Here is a 15,566-nt window from a genome sequence, read left to right on the forward strand (position 1 = left end):
GCGTCGGTCGGTGATGCTGAGGAGAGAGTGCGAGCGAGAAGAGGGGGGGGGGCAGAGCGCATCCCCAGCGCCTCTTTCCTCCTCGCTAGGCCGGTCCGGTGTTTCGTTCGCCGCAAGCGGCCGGATCTCGCCCGTTCCCCGGTGACGAGCCGCTCAGTCCAAACCGACCAAGATGGTGGACTTGTGCGGTGGCAAAAAGACGTCGAAGCGGTCTCGGACGAGGCGAGGCAAACGGGGCCGCCGACGTCGCAAGAACAACAAGCAGAAGAAGAACAACAACAACAACAAGCGGAACGAAACGCCGCCGCCATTTCTACCGCCAGAGGTTAGCTCCTTCCGCTTCGCCTACGCTAAGCTCGCTTAGCCGCCAAGCTAACCGTCCGATGCTGCTGCTAAATCTGAGCTCACCTTTTTTTTTTTTTCCGCAGGCCGAGGAAGGAAACGTCGAGTATAAGGTAAGGTCCTCAACCCTCACGGCTTCCTGGTCCTGACGCTCACATGACATCCCCCCCCCCTTAGCTGAAGCTGGTGAACCCCACCCAGAACCGCTTCGAGCACCTGGCCACGCAGCTCAAGTGGCGTCTGCAGGAGGGCCGCGGCGAGGCCGTCTACCAGATCGGCGTGGAGGACAACGGGCTCCTGGTGGGCCTGAGCCAAGCCGACATGACGGCGTCCGTCGGAACCTTACGCCGGATGGCCGACAAGTAAACGTGCGCGAGCGCGTCGGCGCGGCGCTGAAGGTGTCGATCCCGACGCTCCTCGTCTCTCAGGGTGGGCGCCGACATCACGCTGCTCCGGGAGCGTCGGGTGGACTCGGACGGCGGCGAGCGCAGGATCGCCGAGGTCCTGGTGCGGAAGGTTCCGGACGACCAGCAGGTGAGGGTTCCGCTCGATCGCAAGCCCCGCCCCCTTCGGTCCCGAGTGACGTGACACCCCCCCCCCCCCCCCCGTCGCGCAGTTCCTGGACCTGCGCGTCGCCGTGCTGGGCAACGTGGACTCGGGCAAGTCCACCCTGCTGGGCGTGCTGACGCAGGGCGAGCTGGACAACGGGCGGGGCCGGGCGCGGCTCAACCTCTTCCGGCACCTCCACGAAATCCAAACGGGGCGCACGTCCAGCATCAGCTTCGAGATCCTGGGCTTCGACAGCAGAGGACAAGTGAGCGACGGTGCCGGTTCCATCGGGTCCGGTCCCCCCCGCCCCCCGGGGCTGACGTCCGCCGTCCGCGTGAGCCGCCAGGTGGTCAACTACGGCGATTCGCGTGGCGCCGAGGAGATCTGCGAGAGCTCCTCCAAGATGATCACCTTCATGGACCTGGCGGGACATCACAAGTACCTGAAGACCACCGTCTTTGGACTCACCAGCTACTGCCCGGACTTTGCCATGCTGGTGGTCGGCGCCAACACCGGCATTGGTCAGATGGGGGGGGGGGGGGGGGGTAATTGAATGCCCTTTTTTTTTTTTTTTAGGAAAAAAGTGGGCCAATTTCTATCACGGAACAAACATCGACCAGGTGCCCGACGTGTGACCCCCCCCCCCCTTTTTTTTTTTTTTTCCTGGGTGTGCAGCGGGTACCACCAGGGAGCACCTGGGCCTGGCCATGGCGCTGAAAGTTCCCATCTTCATCGCCGTCAGCAAAGTGGACGTGTGCTCGCGGGGGGCGGTGGAGCGAACGCTGCGGCAGCTGGAGCGCCTCCTCAAGCAGCCGGGATGCAACAAGGTGCCGCTGGCGGTCCGCACGGCCGACGACGCCGTCGCCGCCGCGCAGCAGTTCGCCCCCGCCGCCTGGTACGCCGCCGTTAGCGCGCGCTAGCCGCCGTTAGCGCATGCCGTCATTAGCGCGCGGCGCCTCTGACCCGGGGCGGGTGTGTGTGTGTGTGTGCAGCGTGACGCCCATCTTCATCCTGTCCAGCGTGTCGGGGAAAGGTCTGGAGCTCCTCAAGGTCTTCCTGAACGTTCTCCCTCCGCTCAGCAACAGCAAACAACAAGAAGAACTCATGCAGCAGCTGACCGAGTTCCAGGTACAAATCGGGCGAGCGCGCGCGCGCACGCACCCCCAATCGGACGCGACTCCCGACACCCGCCCGCGCAATGCCGACAGGTGGACGAGATCTACTCGGTTCCCGACGTGGGGACGGTGGTGGGCGGGACTTTGTACAGGTGAGGGCCGCCGCCTCGGATGAGCTAGCGATAGCGCAATTTAGCTTTAAATCATTCAGTAGCAGCCAATTCTAGACCGAGTCTGAAAAGACGTTTAAATACATCTTTGGGAGTGAATGAGTTAAAAAAAAAAAGTTGTTTTTTTCGTCAGCGGCGTGTGTCGCGAAGGCGAGCGTTTGGCGGTGGGCCCGACGGACGAGGGCGGCTTCCTGCGCGTGAAGGTTCTGTCCATCCAGAGGAACCGCTCCAGCTGCAGGCTGCTGAGGGCGGGGCAGGCGGCCACGCTGGCGCTCGGCAACTTCGACAGGACGCTGCTGCGCAAGGTAGGCGGGTCGGCGCGTGTGGGGGGGTCGAACAAAGAGTTGACGGCGCGCGCGCAGGGCATGGTGATGGTGAGTCCCAAGATGAAGCCCAACGTCTGCCGGCACTTTGAGGCGGCCGTGGTTCTGCTCTTCCACGCCGGGACCTTCCGCCGCGGCTCGCAGGTCACGGCGCACGTGGGCAACGTCAGGCAGACGGCCGTCGTGCAACGGGTGCACGGAAAGGTACCCCCCCCCCCCCCCCCCCCCCGCGGGCGCCACGGCAAGCGGGCGCGCGCATCCCCCCCCCCCCCGGGGGACGGTTGTCTTTGACGCGCGCCTCGCCGTCCGTCCCCGCCGGCAGGACGAGCTGAGGACGGGCGAGCGGGCCGTGGTGGCCTTCGGCTTCCTCAAACATCCCGAGTACCTTCGGACCGGCGCCAAGCTTCTCTTCAGAGAGGGCGTCACCAAGGGCATAGGACACATCACGCGACTCCTGACCGCAGAACACGACCAGAACCACGAGAACCAGCACCGCCCCCGCCCCGCCGCCGCCGACTCCAGAGGCATTTGAACCACCCCAATTCCGAGCCCGAAACGCTGGCCCGTTTGTTTCCCGGGAAAGAATTGCGCAAGCGTTAATAAATCGAAAAGATGCAAAAGCGTTGTGATTTTTTTTATCGCGTTGGCCCAAAAGAGAAAAGACGACGTCAAGAGCGGACGGCGGCGACTCCCAAGCGACCGACGAGCCGTCGTGAACGGACAAATATGCTCTCAACATTTCCTGTTTGTTCCAACTTCCGGTTGTTTGTTCCAACTTCCGGTTCAACATCCGCTATATATGTTGTTGTGCGCATTATGATACTTGTCCAAATAATAAAAACCGAGAGACGTGTCCTCCCTTTTATCCAGCCGCCTTGAGGGCCGACACGCGGCGGAAGTAAGCCGCTGACAACAGACGTCCATATGGTAAATGTGTATCGGTCGAGAAAGGGCCGCTTGCGGTTTTGGATGAGAGCCTCACTTTTATTGTGAAGGCGGAAATACCACCTGGAAGTGACGTTATCCGGAGCGCCCATTGCAGGAAGCTAAAGTAACCTGTGCTAGCGGAGCTGCGCGAAACACCTTTTCAACCGATTTCAAGAGTCGCCAACGACGACCGGAAATCTCCGCAGGTGGACGACGAGCGCCAAAAAGTCCCTCGCAAGTGTTCATCTTTTAAAACGTTGTCAGCTTTTCAGGTAAAATCACTTGAAAAGATACTCGGCGAGCCTTGAACACCCGCCGATCCGTTCGGCCTTCGGCGGAGGCTATTTTTGTAAAGATCGGACCGATGATTTTTTTAGAGGCATCCTTCGCCTGCGACAGATATTAAATCTAAAAAATTGTAACCTGGGCGGCCCGGTAGTCCAGCGGTTAGCACGTCGGCTTCACAGTGCAGAGGTACCGGGTTCGATTCCAGCTCCGCCCTCCCTGTGTGGAGTTTGCATGTTCTCCCCGGGCCTGCGTGGGTTTTCTCCGGGTGCTCCGGTTTCCTCCCACATTCCGAAAACATGCACGGCAGGCTGATTGGACGCTCTAAATTGTCCCTAGGTGTGAGTGTGGGCGCGGATGGTCGTTCGTCCCTGTGTGCCCCGCGATTGGCCGGCAACCGATTCAGGGTGTCCCCCGCCTACTGCCCGGAGACGGCTGGGATAGGCTCCGGCACCCCCCGCGACCCTAGTGAGGATCAAGCGGTTCGGAAAACGGATGGATGGATGAAATCGTAACCTGCTGTTGTAGCTCCCGTCCGCAAGGCGTCGCGTCGGAGCCCAACACGATGGCGGGCGGCGATGAAGAGGAGAGCAACTCGCTCGCGTTGACGGAGCGACGAAGAGAAGACGGTGACGAAGAGGAAGCGGCTGATGAAGATGAAGAAGATCAGGTAGGATCTGCTGGGAGTGACGATGAGGAGGATGATGATGATGACGACGCCAGCGAGGAAGAGGAGGGACATGACGAAGACGAGGCGGCAAAGGTCCGGCCGAGCGTCTCGACGGAGGAGGAGGACATCAAAAAAGGTGAAGGGCGGGACGGTTGCGCAACTGCCGGGGGGGGGGGGGGGGCGCGAAATATCGTCGCGGCGTGAAATGTCCCGCCTCCCCCCGCCCGTTTCCATCACAATGGACGGGGAAGAAAACGAACGCGGGTGTGTATTTTGTTGGCCGTCCGTCCAGAGTTGTCGGTCATGTCGTTCGAGGACATCCTGCGACTGCAAAGCCGCGTGGGCACCAAGGCCTACAACCGGCTCGCTAACGGCGCCGGGCCGGGCCCGACCGGCGCGGCCCGGCGCAAGCGCCTCAACAAGAACAGGTGAGCTGGCGGCGGCTGAGGCGGGCGGGCGGGCGGGCGGCTGGGCTTTTTGACGCCCTTTGGCTCCTTTTTCTCAGGCCCGCCGAGGTCTCCGCCAAGATACGGGCGCCCTTCCTTCGCCAGGTGGTCGCCGTCAAGAAGGCGGTGAGTCCGCCAAACAAAGGCCCCCCCCGGCCGGCTTCGTTGCCGGCCGCTTAAAACCGGGATGGCGGAAATCCGCCGTTTTGTTTCTTAAATTGTTCATTTTTGTGAATGGTCTAAATCCGTTGAGAAAATGTTAGGGGGGGCGCGGGGTCAGGTACCTTACGGTCGAGTTTTCACAAGCTCTCCCCGATCAGACACTGCGAGACCCTCGCTTCGACGACCTGTCGGGGGAGTACAAGGCGGAGATCTTTGACAAGACCTACAGCTTCATCCACGACATCAGACGGCGAGAGATGCAGGTACGCGTAAGTCTCGGAAGTTGGTTTTGTCGATGACGCAACGCCAACGGCCTCCTTCCCGTTTCCCTGGGGGGGGGGGGGGCTTCAGGTGATACAAAAGCAGCTGAAGAAAACCAAGGACGGCGGCAAGAAAGAGCAGCTCAACTTCCTCCTAGGGAAAATGGTGAGTTTAACGCCCCCCCCGCAAAGCGACACCGTCAAGCTTGTCGCGTATCCGGCAGGCCGATCGGGAGCGGGAGCGCGAAGGGCGAGAGCGCCGACGGGCGAGCGAGCTTCAGCACAAGAGGGAGCAGAGGGAGCGGGCCAGTCGCGGAGCTCGCCCCTACTTCGTCAATAAAGGTAAAGACGGGCAAAGGGGGGGGGGGGTCATCATCCTTAGAAATCAAAGTTGTATTTGGGAGGGGGCGCCCCCGGGTTGTCAGATGAGTAAAGTTTCTCATTTTTTTTGACGATCTTTATTTTTCGGACTAAAAGTCAGGGGGGGGGGGGAGACCCAACAAGTTCAATTCTGAGAGGATCAACTTTATTCGGTTGTTTTCGAACATTGCATTATTTTTTTTTGTACATATTGGAAATATTTGGAGCAGAAAAGAAGCGTTGATCCCGCAAAAAGGAGGAGGGGGAGGGGGGTAGTCGGTCTCGGCGCTGTGACAGTGTCCCCCCCCTTTTTTTTTTTTTAAAGCCGAGCAGAAGAAGATGCGCCTGGCGGCGAGCTTCTCGACGCTGAAGACGAGCGGCAAGCTGGAAGCCTTCCTCGGCAAGAAGAGGAAGCGCAACGCCGGCAAGGATCGCAGGAAGTTGCCGTGGCGACAGCAGCGCCAGGACCAGCCCGCGGGCCCCCCGGGCGGACCGGCGCGTTTGAACGTCCGGAGATAGTCGACTATGCGAGCGCTGCGCCGTATGAGTGAGCTGTATTTTGTCCTTGAGAATAAACACATTGGGAAAGCCCCGCCCCCTTCTTCTTCTTCAGTCGCGCGTGCGCGTCTGTGGCGCCGGCGAGCGTACGGCGTTCTTGACGGCGCGCTGCATCAGCCACGCGGCCACGTGCACGCCCAGCAGGGCGCCGCCCGCCACCCGCGGCCAGTTGCGGCGCAGCCACCGGCCGCTTCTCATGGCCGCCGCCGCCGCCGCCGCTACTCGCTTTTGGCGCCTCCGGCGGGCCGGCGCGCCGCGCTCTTGTACAGGTGGGGGCGGGTCTTGAGCCGATACCATCCGGCGTGAATCAGAGCCAAACTGCCGCCCATCACGATCAGAACCTTGTAGTCGCGCCACACGCCCATCGCATCAGGCTTACAAACTGCAATCAATGGAAATGCAGCTGTAACTCGCCGTTTGACAGACATTTTGCATCACTTACATAAACTGACTGGACAGTTTGGATCAATGATGTAAGAAAGGAACTTGTTGTATTTTTTTTTAAAGTGGACTCCTGAATTTTAGTGCCAAATAATGACGTTCACTTGACAATGATGTGCTTTAAAAGTGCTATCGTGTAAACGGCCCTGCGATTGGACGAGTATAATGTCTTACTCGTTGCGATTGGTCGCCCCGTCCAGGCCGCGCCCTTTTCCGCTTTTGTCATCACTTTAGCCACTGCCATCCCTGTCAAAAGCGTTCGAGTTGCCTTCGTTGAACTCGGTGCGAAACCACCGGCCTGTTCGTTCGACCGATTTCGCTCAACATCGGAGCAGTCTCGCGTTGGCTTTTCGTGAGTCGCGTCAAAGACAAGCCGCCACGGTTGAGAAAGGAACCAAGTACAATATATCACCTTTAAGCGCGAGATTCCTCTTCACCGGCGGAGGCCATCTTGTCCAAAGAGGACTCGCCCACCGGAACCGACGTCACAGCCGCCGCAGCCCCAAAAAAAATGTGACGGAAACACAAGATATTTAAACGCGAGCGGGTGGATAAGCGTTTGTTTGCGGCGCTCAATAAACGCCGTGTTTAACTACAAGGAATTTGTATTTTTTATTTATACGATTTTAGGAGAGGGATCGGTGCGGACGTGGGGGTGGGGGCGGGCGGGGCTGGCCAGGTCACGTGACGGACGGCCGCTTTGGCCTTACTGTAAACCGAATCATAAATAACATTTGAACGCATTTTTCATTGAGCAAATTCGGTCATCGATCACGTTCAAGCGATGACTTTGTCAAGCGGCGTCACCTTATGTTAATAGCATTTATAATTTCATATCCTTACGCTCATTGTTTAAGGTTACCCGGTCGGAATGTCTCGTCAAGTCCCGAGGGTGCGAATAGAAGCGGCGGTCGCGTGAGATGATTTCGTGTCGTATTTGACAGGTACCTCTTGTCGTCCGGGAGACGCCCCTCCTCCATCGACCAACGTGCCATAAAAGTTTGTGAGGAATCAACAATGTCAAATCAAATGTGTGTGAGGAGCAAACTTGGCGGCGTCCCACCGAGACGAACGGTCCCGAATGATGACGGCGTTGACCATGTGTGTAAAAAAAAAAAAAAATAACTTTTATTTTGTCCATTTACAAAACGATTCCGTGCACGTCAGCAAGCAGGCGGACCTGAAAAAAAAAACCAACTACCAAACAAAAGCCAAAATGTCCGTGAAGGCGCTCGCCCGCCGCCGCCGCTACTTCTTGGCGAAGGTGATCTTCATGGCGCAGGTGGCGGTGATCCGGAAGCCTTGCAGGGCGTCCTTGGCCACGCCCGCCTGCATTTCGCCTTCAAACTCCACGAAGGCGATGTCGTGCTTGCCGGGAACCAGACGCACCTCCTTGAAGCCCGGGAACCTTAACGCCGCCGCCGCGCACAAACACGCGGTTACGCACGCGCGCGTGCGAGTCCGCCCCGCCCGCACACCTCCGCCACTTACTGGTTGAAGAGCATGGACAGCATCATCTCGTTGGTTTCCTCGGGCAGGTTGCTGAGGAACAGGATGTAGTTCGGCGGGTTGTCGGGAACCTGCCGAGTCAAGCGTTAACTCCGCGCCCGATCCTGGCGCGCGGCCGGCCGGCCGCGCGAGCTATGGCGGCGTCCACGTACCTGCGCGGCGGGAACGTGGGCTGGAATCGACGGCACCTGAACACAGCGCCGCAAAAGTCGGCGGGTCGCTCTCGAGCCACGACCCGGACGGCCGGGAGACGCGACGCCATTGCGGCGGCCATCTTACGTTGCCGCTCACTCAGCCCGGCCCAATGCCATTGTGGCGGCCATCTTACGTTGCCGCTCAGCCCAGCCCGACGCGACGGCATCGATAATCGTCAGAATTTGGCCGAAACGATCGACGCAAACGGTTGGGTTCATTCTCAAGACAACAGGGAGAGATCCCGGCGTAAATCAAAAAAGAATTCAAAAGAAGGGAGTCCAAGCGGCAACGTCGGACGGCCGGGGCGCCCTGGCTTCGGTTGAGTCGCGGCGGCAGCGGGCTCACCGTGGCGGCTTTCTTGGCCAGGGCGGCGGCTTCCTGAGGTTTCTTCTTCTTGTCCTTCTTCTTGTCTCGGTCACCGTGAGCCCCTTTGACCTTGGTGATGACCTCAGAGTCCGTCTTGGCGTACTGGATCCTCTGGCGGGGGGGAAGAGGAAAGCGGGCGCGCGGTGGGCGAAAGGGGAGGGGCGGCGGGGCTCGGCGACGGCGACCTACCATGGGCTTGTTGTAGAAGGGGAAGCCCTGCAGCTGGCGCAGGGCGTTGGTGGCGGCGGCCAGCTCCTTGAAGACCACAAAGGCCTGGCCCCTCATCTTCATGGTCTTCATGGCCACGATCTCCACGATCTGGCCAAACTGCGACAGGAGCGCGTACAGCGAGCGCTTCAACTCTGCGGGACCAGCACAGCGGCGCCTCAACGTTGCCCCAAGACGAAGAAGAGAAAGCCCGGCCGGGGCCTGTGACCGCTCACTCACCTTCTTTCCTGACTTTGTCGTTGATGTTGTTGATGTAGATGGTGTGGTTGGGCCGGATGTCCATGGTTGGAATCCTACGGCGAGACAAATGCGGTCGTCCTTCAACAACAACAACAACAACAACTTCCGGTGCGTCTTCGCGGAATTGTATGAAAATGAGCTCCGACATTCATTGGAAGGAGCACAAGCCGAGATCCGTTCAATCAGAACGGTTTCCACCGACGTCCACGTTTAACTCCGATGGTTTTTCAAATTCCGAGTCAACCGGCAGTGAGAAGCATCTCAATGCGCCGCGCCGCGTCCATTCAAGCCGCTAGCCTAGCCGATTAGCTCCCGAGTCGCGCCGGCGACTCTTGACCCGACGACTCCCGCAAAAGGCCGTTCAAAGTCGGCACCGTCGCGGCAGCGTTCGAAAGGTCCCATTTTGATCGGCGCCGAAATCGCCACAAGACGCGCAAACGAGAAGAAAAGGAAGCGGCTCACCTCTTTTCTCCTGCCTCCCCACGCTGCCAAACAGGAAACGCCGCGCGGGCTTGTCGGCACATTTATTATGGGCTGCCCCCATCAGGACGGGAGGTGAAACTGCAAGCCGATCTGGGCCGCGAGGTCTCTCCGTCACCATTATTTAGTTCTTCGGTCGATGACGTGGGAGTTTACGGAAGCGTATCGGTGCCGCACCAGAAGGAAGATCAAGAAAAACAACCACCGCGAATCTTCTCGTGGAAATAATACGGACTCGACGTCCCCGCTGGCGGCGCTCGTGCGCCACGCCGCTTCGTTTGTGTCCACGAAGAAGAGCGACCTTTCCTGTTGACGGATGGCCACCGGCGCCTTTTGGCCAATCAGAACGCGCCTACGGTCGCCGGCTAACGTCGTCCTCTGGCCGCCGGATCGCCGGTACCGCTTCGGCCCCGCTGTCGCGCCCACGCTCGCGTCTCTTTTTTTTCTTTTTCTTTTTCCTTAGACGCGTCCGCGCGGCCGGCTGCGTTTTGAGCCCGGTCATTCCTCGCGCTAGCGGCTAACGCGCTAAGCCGGAACTCGCTCCGCGTGACGTCAGGCGGCCGAGCGGACCCGACCGGAGGCGGGATGAGCCATGGCATCGGTTCGGGTGGCTGTTCGGGTCCGACCCATGAACAGACGGTGAGCTAGCTGGTCAAAACAACAACATGTCAGAACCGAAGTAACGCCCGCGTCGCTCTTTCCAGGGAGAAGGACTTGTCGGCCAAGTGCGTCATCAAGATGGACGGCGCCAAAACCTCCATCACCGACCCCAAGGTGGCGTACGTCTTCTCTCCGCCCCTGTCGAGCGGCGCGTCGGCAAGCTCATCAACTGCTCCCCCCCCCCCCCCCCCACCACCGAAGCTGTCGGAAGGCGTGGCCGGGGACCCCGGCAGGGATCCCGCCAACAAGACCTTCACCTACGACTTCTCCTACGACTCGGGCGGTTCCGGCTTTGCGACTCAGGAGAAGGTCAAGCTCGTTGTGCTTTGTCACCCCCCCCCCCCCCCCAATCCCGACGGCGAGTCCTTTTTTTGTCGCCCGGCAGGTCTTCCTCGACTTGGGCCGCGACGTGCTGGAGGCGGCCTTTGAGGGCTACAACGCCTGCGTGTTGGCCTACGGTCAGACGGGCTCCGGGAAGTCCTACACCATGATGGGGAATCCGGTAACGCGCCCGGCGCTGGGAAATTCTGGGCGAGCGAGTCCGCCGCCCGCCCGATCTGAGAGCGCTTGTGTGTGTGTGTGTGTGTGTGTCAGGGAGACGCGGGATTGATCCCGCGGATCTGCGAGGCCTTGTTCGGCCGCGTCGCCGACGCCGCTCGGCGGGACGAAGCTTCTTTCCGCGCGGAAGTCAGGTAACACCCCCCCCCCCCCCCCCCCCCCCCAGCCGTCCACAGCGCCGCTCATCCGTCATCCCCTTGTCCCAGCTACCTGGAGATCTACAACGAGCGCGTGCGGGATCTCCTGAGGAGGAAGTCGGCTCAGGCGTCCAACCTGAGGGTCCGGGAGCACCCCAAGGACGGACCCTACGTCCAAGGTCAGACTTTATCCTCCAGCGTGGAACGACGACCGATCTTTCGTCCCGATTGGTCTCTTCAGATCTGTCCAAGCATCTGGTGCAGAACTACGGCGACGTGGAGGAGCTGATGGAGGCGGGAAACGTCAAGCGCACCACCGCCGGCACCGGCATGAACCACGTCAGCAGCCGCTCGCACGCCATCTTCACCGTCAACTTCACGCAGGTGCCCCGCAAATCAGTGGCGTGCGGTGGTTGGTGAGGCGCCGACTCCTTTAGTGTCATGATCGGAGGTGAGGCAGAGCCGATTGCGCGATACGCATTCAGAGGTGAGGCTAGGCCTCACCCGCCTCCCCTGACCGCACGTCCCTGCCGCGAATGACCTCCATGTGTGACAGCGGTGGGGCGGGTGGGCGGCTGTGGACCTTTTTGACCGCACAGTTGGATTATTAAAAAACTCATTCAGTAGCAGGCAATTCTGGACCAACTCTGAAAAGACATTTCAAAACGTCTTTGGGAGCGAATGAGTTGGGGAGTGGGAGAAATCAATGAAATCGCTCCGAATCGATTTATTTTGTCCAGGCCAAGTTTGACGCGGAGATGCCAAGCGAGACGCTGAGCAAGATCCACTTGGTGGATCTGGCCGGCAGCGAGCGCGCCGACGCCACCGGCGCCGCCGGCGTTCGGCTCAAGGAAAGCGGCAACATCAACAAGTCGCTCGTCACGCTCGGCAACGTCATCTCCGCCCTGGGTCAGAGTCCGCCGCCGCGCGGGGGGGGCGTCTCGCGAAACCGGAACGGCAAAATGAGCCTCTGGCCGTTTTTGTTCCCGCAGCGGACCTTTCCGGCGACGCCGACGGCGGCCAGAAGCGGAAGTCGGTGTTCGTGCCCTACCGAGACTCGGTGCTGACGTGGCTGCTGAAGGACAGCCTCGGCGGCAACTCCAAGACCATCGTGATCGCGAGTACGCAAAAGGCTCGACCGCTCCTCGCGACTCCGCTCGGCTTCTGTTCAGCCGACGACGGATCGTTTTGTTTTGGTTTTTCAAACCGCTCGACTAGCCGTGTCCCCCGCCGACGTCAACTACGGCGAGACGCTCAGCACGCTGCGCTACGCCAACCGGGCCAAGAACATCGTCAACAAGCCCACCGTCAACGAGGACGCCAACATCAGGCTGATCCGAGAACTGCGGGCGGAGATCGCGCGCCTCAAGGCTCTGCTGGTTCAGGGCGACCGGGTGAGCGCCGCCGCCGTCGCCGTCGCGTCACGCCATCTGCCGCTGCGCTCGTCTTTCAGACGGCTCTGCTGGACTCGCCCACCGCGCTCAGCGTGGAGGAGAAGCTGCACCGGAACGAAGCCAAGGTCAGTTACGCGCCAAACGCCATGGGATGGCAAACAATTGACGGCCGGGAACTCGTTCGAACCCTTTGACGTCTAAAAGCGTCCGTTTGACGCGTAGTCCCCGCCTCCCCCGATGACGACGTCTAAGACCGCAATGTGAAATAGTAAAAAAATAATAATAATAAAATAAATAAAATGGCCAGCAGGTGGCAGCACGCTCCTCGCAACTCCTCCGGCTTCCGTTCAACCGACGACAGATCGTTTTGTTTTTTGTTTTTTCCGTTTTGGTTTTTCAACCACTCGACTGCGTTGGAAAAAAAAACCTCCGAAGAAAATCGGGCCTTTTTTCCCCGTGAAATTTTCTCCCCGCTTTTTCTGACCGCAAACAGTTGTTGCGCAATCCCCCCCCCCCCCCAAAAAAAAGCAAACGCCGCTCGCCGTGCGCGCAGGTGCTGGCGCTGACCAAGGAGTGGACCAACAAGTGGAACGAGACGCAGAACATCCTCAAGGTACTTTTCGTCTTCCCTTTTCGACGGCGGCGGCGGTAACCCGAGCGTGACGAGAGCGACGTGCGCCCAGGAGGAGACGCTGGCGCTGCGCAAGGAGGGCATCGGCGTGGTCCTGGACTCGCAGCTGCCGCACCTCCTCGGCATCGACGACGACCCGCTCAGCACCGGCATCGTCCTCTACCGCCTCAAGGTCTCCGAAGCCGCCCGCCCGCCGCCGGCGACGCGCTCGCGACGTCTCACCCGCGCTTCTCCGCCGTCTGTCCGTCCGTCAGGAGGGACGAACGTACGTGGGCAGGGAGGACGCCGCCACCGAGCAGGACATCGGTAGACTCCCAAAACCGCACACTCGCGCCATCGCGCCGGAGACCGTGCGGTCAGGGGGGGGAGGCGGGTGAGGCGGAGCCTCACCTCTGAGCGCGCGGCGACGCTAACGGCCGCGGCTACGTGCGCTTCCCTCGAGAGTTGAAAGTTGACCGGAATATTTGAACGAGTATCGGTGTCATCACGTGATTTTGATCACGGCAAACGTGTACGTCCAAAATCCACTCCAATTGGTTTTTGCGTCGCAAAAATGGAGATTTTGAATGAACTCATTCAGTAGCAGCCAATTTGAGACCGAGGTCTGAAAAGACGTCTCAAAACGTCTTTGGGAGTGAAGAAGTTTTTTTGTTAAAATTTCAAAAACGCGACTTCCAAAAAATAAAATGGTGTCGATTTTTATTTTTTATTTTTTTTAAATTTCAAAAACTTGACTCCCCAAAAAAAAATAAAATGGTGTCGATTTAAAATTTTTTCTTTTTTAATATGACTTTTTTTGGAATCATTTTTTTGGACATACATCTCATTGATCAAAAAAAGGACCTTTTCAAACGATATCAAAACAGCATGAAAAGAAAAATAAATCTTCACGTTTTTCATCCGTTTTTGGAAAAGAAAAAAAAACCGCTCGAGGAAGGCGCATTTGGGGGGTAAAAACAAGTTGGGGGGGGGGGGCCTGACTGAGCTCACGTGGTCACTTTGCAGTCGTTCGCGGCGCCGGCGTGGAGAGCGAGCACTGCGCCTTTGAGAACCGCGGCGGCACGGTGACGCTGCTGCCGCTGCCCGCCGCGCTCTGCTCCGTCAATGGGACCGACGTGGCCGCGCCCACGCGGCTCACTCAAGGTAAGGTGGGTTGGAGGGGGGGGGGGGGGCGTCGGGGGCGCGCCTTCACCCCCCCCGGCACTCGAGCGCGGTTGTCGCCGCAGGCGCCGTCATCCTGCTGGGCCGGACCAACACGTTCCGCTTCAACCACCCCAAAGAGGCGGCTCGGCTGCGCGAGAAGCGCAAGGTCAGCCCCGCCCCCTCGCCCGCCGCCGCCGTCTCCGCCCACACGACGACGACGACGCCGTCTCTCGCCCGCCCCCGCCGGAGCGGCCCGTCCGACGTCGGCCGGGCACTCGCGGGGGCCGTCGGCGGAGACGGAGGGGGGGCCGCGGAGGCCGAAGCCCTCCCCGGGCCGGACCGCGACGGAAACGACCCCGATGAGAGGAGATCGGCAGAGGAGGTAAAATGCAAGCGCGTTCCGCCGCCCGAGTTCCCGATCCGGATTCCCGCTCGCCGTCTTCGTTTGGCTAGCTGGCCCCGCCCACTTTTGCCATTTTTTTGTGCGTTCCAGCGGCGCGGCGGCTCCCTCGCCGAGTCCCCTCGCCGTCTCGCCGTCCGCGTCGACATCCCCCGCTACGTCCTCAGAGGTCAGGGCAAGGACGAGCACTTTGAGTTTGAGGTCAAGGTGGGTCGTCGGCGCGTCCCGCCGCGGCGCCCGAGCGTCGTCAAAGCGGCTAACGTGCGCGCGCGCGTGCGACAGATGAGCGCGGAGGACGAGACGTGGACGGTGTTCCGTCGCTACAGTCGCTTCCGAGAGTTGCGCAAGAGGCTCAGCTGGAAATACCCGCAGGTCGGTCGCTCATCGGCGCCGGGCCGATGGCCGCAACGCTCTTGTGATGTCATCGCCGCGTCTTTGCAGCTGGCCGCTCTGGAATTCCCCCCCAAGAAGATCTTTGGAAACAAAGACGAAAGAGTGGCGGCCGAACGCAGGAATCAGCTGGAGGTCGGATCGTCTCGCGTCCGCTCGCCGTCGACGGCATTTTATTTATTAATTTTTTTGTCCGCGCTGACGCGCGCGCGCCCGCCCTGTGTTGCAGCGCTACCTGCGGAGCGTGTTTGCGGTGATGTCGGACGACGCCGAGCTCGCCTGTCCCGTGTCCAAGCGTTCCGTGTGCGAGTTGTCGCCCTTCTTCAAGAAAGGCGTCTTTGAGAGCGGTCGCCACGGAACCGGCTGACGGTCTTCGGTTGCCGCGCTAGCCGCTTGTTAGCATGTTTTGCCGCACGGGAAAACAAGTCGGCGGAATTGCAAGCAACTTTGGAGTTTTACCGCCTCCACTTCCTGTTCATCCCGGGGAAATAAAATACAACACAAAAGGCAGGACGCACGTCTACAGTCGCTGGAGAAAAAAAATAAAAGTCACGTTGCCTGAAAAGTGCGCGTGCGCGCTAGCTGCTTGTTAGCATGTTTTGCCGCACGGGGAAAACAAGTCGGCGG

General features: G+C 59.9%; 5 protein-coding genes across 10 annotated transcripts; 3 read left to right on the forward strand and 2 right to left on the reverse strand.

Annotated features, from left to right (window-relative positions):
• The first annotated feature begins 29 nt into the window (after positions 1–29).
• LOC147199620 (GTP-binding protein 2-like) lies at positions 30–3,119 on the forward strand. Of its 2 annotated transcripts, XM_086120055.1 has the most exons (12): positions 30–325; positions 429–455; positions 520–704; positions 771–876; positions 959–1,156; positions 1,238–1,412; positions 1,567–1,786; positions 1,884–2,019; positions 2,100–2,158; positions 2,310–2,481; positions 2,539–2,703; positions 2,822–3,119. In XM_086120055.1, exons 1-12 carry the CDS (start codon positions 173–175, stop codon positions 3,029–3,031), a joined length of 1,806 nt encoding a protein of 601 aa, XP_085976181.1. In that variant the 5' UTR covers positions 30–172; the 3' UTR covers positions 3,032–3,119. The 2 variants fall into 2 exon arrangements, with proteins under 2 accessions (XP_085976181.1, XP_085976180.1); XM_086120054.1 differs by having other exon boundaries at positions 2,310–2,703.
• A 385-nt stretch (positions 3,120–3,504) lies between these two features.
• On the forward strand, positions 3,505–6,201 carry rrp36 (ribosomal RNA processing 36). Of its 3 annotated transcripts, XM_086120078.1 has the most exons (9): positions 3,505–3,698; positions 4,051–4,517; positions 4,674–4,740; positions 4,783–4,809; positions 4,887–4,953; positions 5,148–5,252; positions 5,341–5,415; positions 5,474–5,591; positions 5,935–6,201. In XM_086120078.1, the coding sequence occupies exons 2-9, from the start codon at positions 4,211–4,213 to the stop codon at positions 6,126–6,128; spliced, it is 960 nt and encodes a 319-aa protein (XP_085976204.1). In that variant the 5' UTR covers positions 3,505–3,698; positions 4,051–4,210; the 3' UTR covers positions 6,129–6,201. The 3 variants fall into 3 exon arrangements, with proteins under 3 accessions (XP_085976204.1, XP_085976203.1, XP_085976205.1); XM_086120077.1 differs by having other exon boundaries at positions 3,506–3,698; positions 4,674–4,809; XM_086120079.1 differs by having other exon boundaries at positions 3,506–3,698; positions 4,240–4,517; positions 4,674–4,809.
• On the reverse strand, positions 5,759–7,092 carry LOC147199622 (uncharacterized). The gene is made up of 2 exons (XM_086120092.1): positions 7,021–7,092; positions 5,759–6,549 (listed from the first exon to the last, which is right to left on the reverse strand). The coding sequence occupies exon 2, from the start codon at positions 6,462–6,464 to the stop codon at positions 6,219–6,221; it is 246 nt and encodes an 81-aa protein (XP_085976218.1). The 5' UTR covers positions 6,465–6,549; positions 7,021–7,092; the 3' UTR covers positions 5,759–6,218.
• Positions 7,093–7,714: 622 nt separating this feature from the next.
• snrpb2 (small nuclear ribonucleoprotein polypeptide B2) lies at positions 7,715–9,826 on the reverse strand. Of its 2 annotated transcripts, XM_086120083.1 has the most exons (7): positions 9,609–9,826; positions 9,126–9,199; positions 8,868–9,040; positions 8,658–8,789; positions 8,270–8,305; positions 8,100–8,188; positions 7,715–8,016 (listed from the first exon to the last, which is right to left on the reverse strand). In XM_086120083.1, the coding sequence occupies exons 1-7, from the start codon at positions 9,668–9,670 to the stop codon at positions 7,857–7,859; spliced, it is 726 nt and encodes a 241-aa protein (XP_085976209.1). In that variant the 5' UTR covers positions 9,671–9,826; the 3' UTR covers positions 7,715–7,856. The 2 variants fall into 2 exon arrangements, with proteins under 2 accessions (XP_085976209.1, XP_085976208.1); XM_086120082.1 differs by having other exon boundaries at positions 8,658–9,040.
• Positions 9,827–9,971: 145 nt separating this feature from the next.
• Positions 9,972–15,520, forward strand: kif16ba (kinesin family member 16Ba). 2 transcript variants are annotated; one of them, XM_086120051.1, is made up of 20 exons: positions 9,975–10,265; positions 10,331–10,400; positions 10,488–10,595; positions 10,672–10,788; positions 10,881–10,978; positions 11,051–11,160; positions 11,223–11,365; positions 11,722–11,890; positions 11,974–12,102; positions 12,200–12,375; positions 12,435–12,500; positions 12,929–12,988; positions 13,059–13,178; positions 13,261–13,312; positions 14,012–14,149; positions 14,233–14,531; positions 14,643–14,756; positions 14,832–14,921; positions 14,991–15,074; positions 15,169–15,520. In XM_086120051.1, exons 1-20 carry the CDS (start codon positions 10,219–10,221, stop codon positions 15,304–15,306), a joined length of 2,328 nt encoding a protein of 775 aa, XP_085976177.1. In that variant the 5' UTR covers positions 9,975–10,218; the 3' UTR covers positions 15,307–15,520. The 2 variants fall into 2 exon arrangements, with proteins under 2 accessions (XP_085976176.1, XP_085976177.1); XM_086120050.1 differs by having other exon boundaries at positions 9,972–10,265; positions 14,991–15,520.
• The last annotated feature ends 46 nt before the right edge of the window (positions 15,521–15,566 follow it).

This window comes from Hippocampus guttulatus, chromosome 9 (assembly GCF_054856545.1).
Source record: "Hippocampus guttulatus isolate MCC_2025c chromosome 9, RoL_Hgut_1.0, whole genome shotgun sequence".
NCBI lineage: Eukaryota > Metazoa > Chordata > Actinopteri > Syngnathiformes > Syngnathidae > Hippocampus > Hippocampus guttulatus.

What these genes read in the sequence shown, in the direction of transcription:
- LOC147199620 (XM_086120054.1), top strand. Translation starts at nt 173, where the DNA reads ATGGTGGACTTGTGCGGTGGCAAAAAGACGTCGAAGCGGTCTCGGACG. An exon ending in CAGTTCGCCCCCGCCGCCTG is followed by an intron (nt 1,787 to 1,883) that starts GTACGCCGCCGT and finishes GTGTGTGTGCAG; the next exon opens with CGTGACGCCCATCTTCATCC. An exon ending in GTGGGCGGGACTTTGTACAG is followed by an intron (nt 2,159 to 2,309) that starts GTGAGGGCCGCC and finishes TTTTTTCGTCAG; the next exon opens with CGGCGTGTGTCGCGAAGGCG.
- rrp36 (XM_086120077.1), top strand. Translation starts at nt 4,211, where the DNA reads ATGGATGAAATCGTAACCTGCTGTTGTAGCTCCCGTCCGCAAGGCGTC. An exon ending in ACTTCCTCCTAGGGAAAATG is followed by an intron (nt 5,416 to 5,473) that starts GTGAGTTTAACG and finishes CGTATCCGGCAG; the next exon opens with GCCGATCGGGAGCGGGAGCG. An exon ending in CCCCTACTTCGTCAATAAAG is followed by an intron (nt 5,592 to 5,934) that starts GTAAAGACGGGC and finishes TTTTTTTTAAAG; the next exon opens with CCGAGCAGAAGAAGATGCGC.
- LOC147199622 (XM_086120092.1), bottom strand. Translation starts at nt 6,464, where the DNA reads ATGGTATCGGCTCAAGACCCGCCCCCACCTGTACAAGAGCGCGGCGCG.
- snrpb2 (XM_086120082.1), bottom strand. Translation starts at nt 9,670, where the DNA reads ATGTGCCGACAAGCCCGCGCGGCGTTTCCTGTTTGGCAGCGTGGGGAG. An exon ending in CGACAAAGTCAGGAAAGAAG is followed by an intron (nt 9,041 to 9,125) that starts GTGAGTGAGCGG and finishes CTGGTCCCGCAG; the next exon opens with AGTTGAAGCGCTCGCTGTAC. An exon ending in CCCACGTTCCCGCCGCGCAG is followed by an intron (nt 8,189 to 8,269) that starts GTACGTGGACGC and finishes TTGACTCGGCAG; the next exon opens with GTTCCCGACAACCCGCCGAA.
- kif16ba (XM_086120050.1), top strand. Translation starts at nt 10,219, where the DNA reads ATGGCATCGGTTCGGGTGGCTGTTCGGGTCCGACCCATGAACAGACG. An exon ending in GGACGGACCCTACGTCCAAG is followed by an intron (nt 11,161 to 11,222) that starts GTCAGACTTTAT and finishes TGGTCTCTTCAG; the next exon opens with ATCTGTCCAAGCATCTGGTG. An exon ending in CAAGACCATCGTGATCGCGA is followed by an intron (nt 12,103 to 12,199) that starts GTACGCAAAAGG and finishes CCGCTCGACTAG; the next exon opens with CCGTGTCCCCCGCCGACGTC.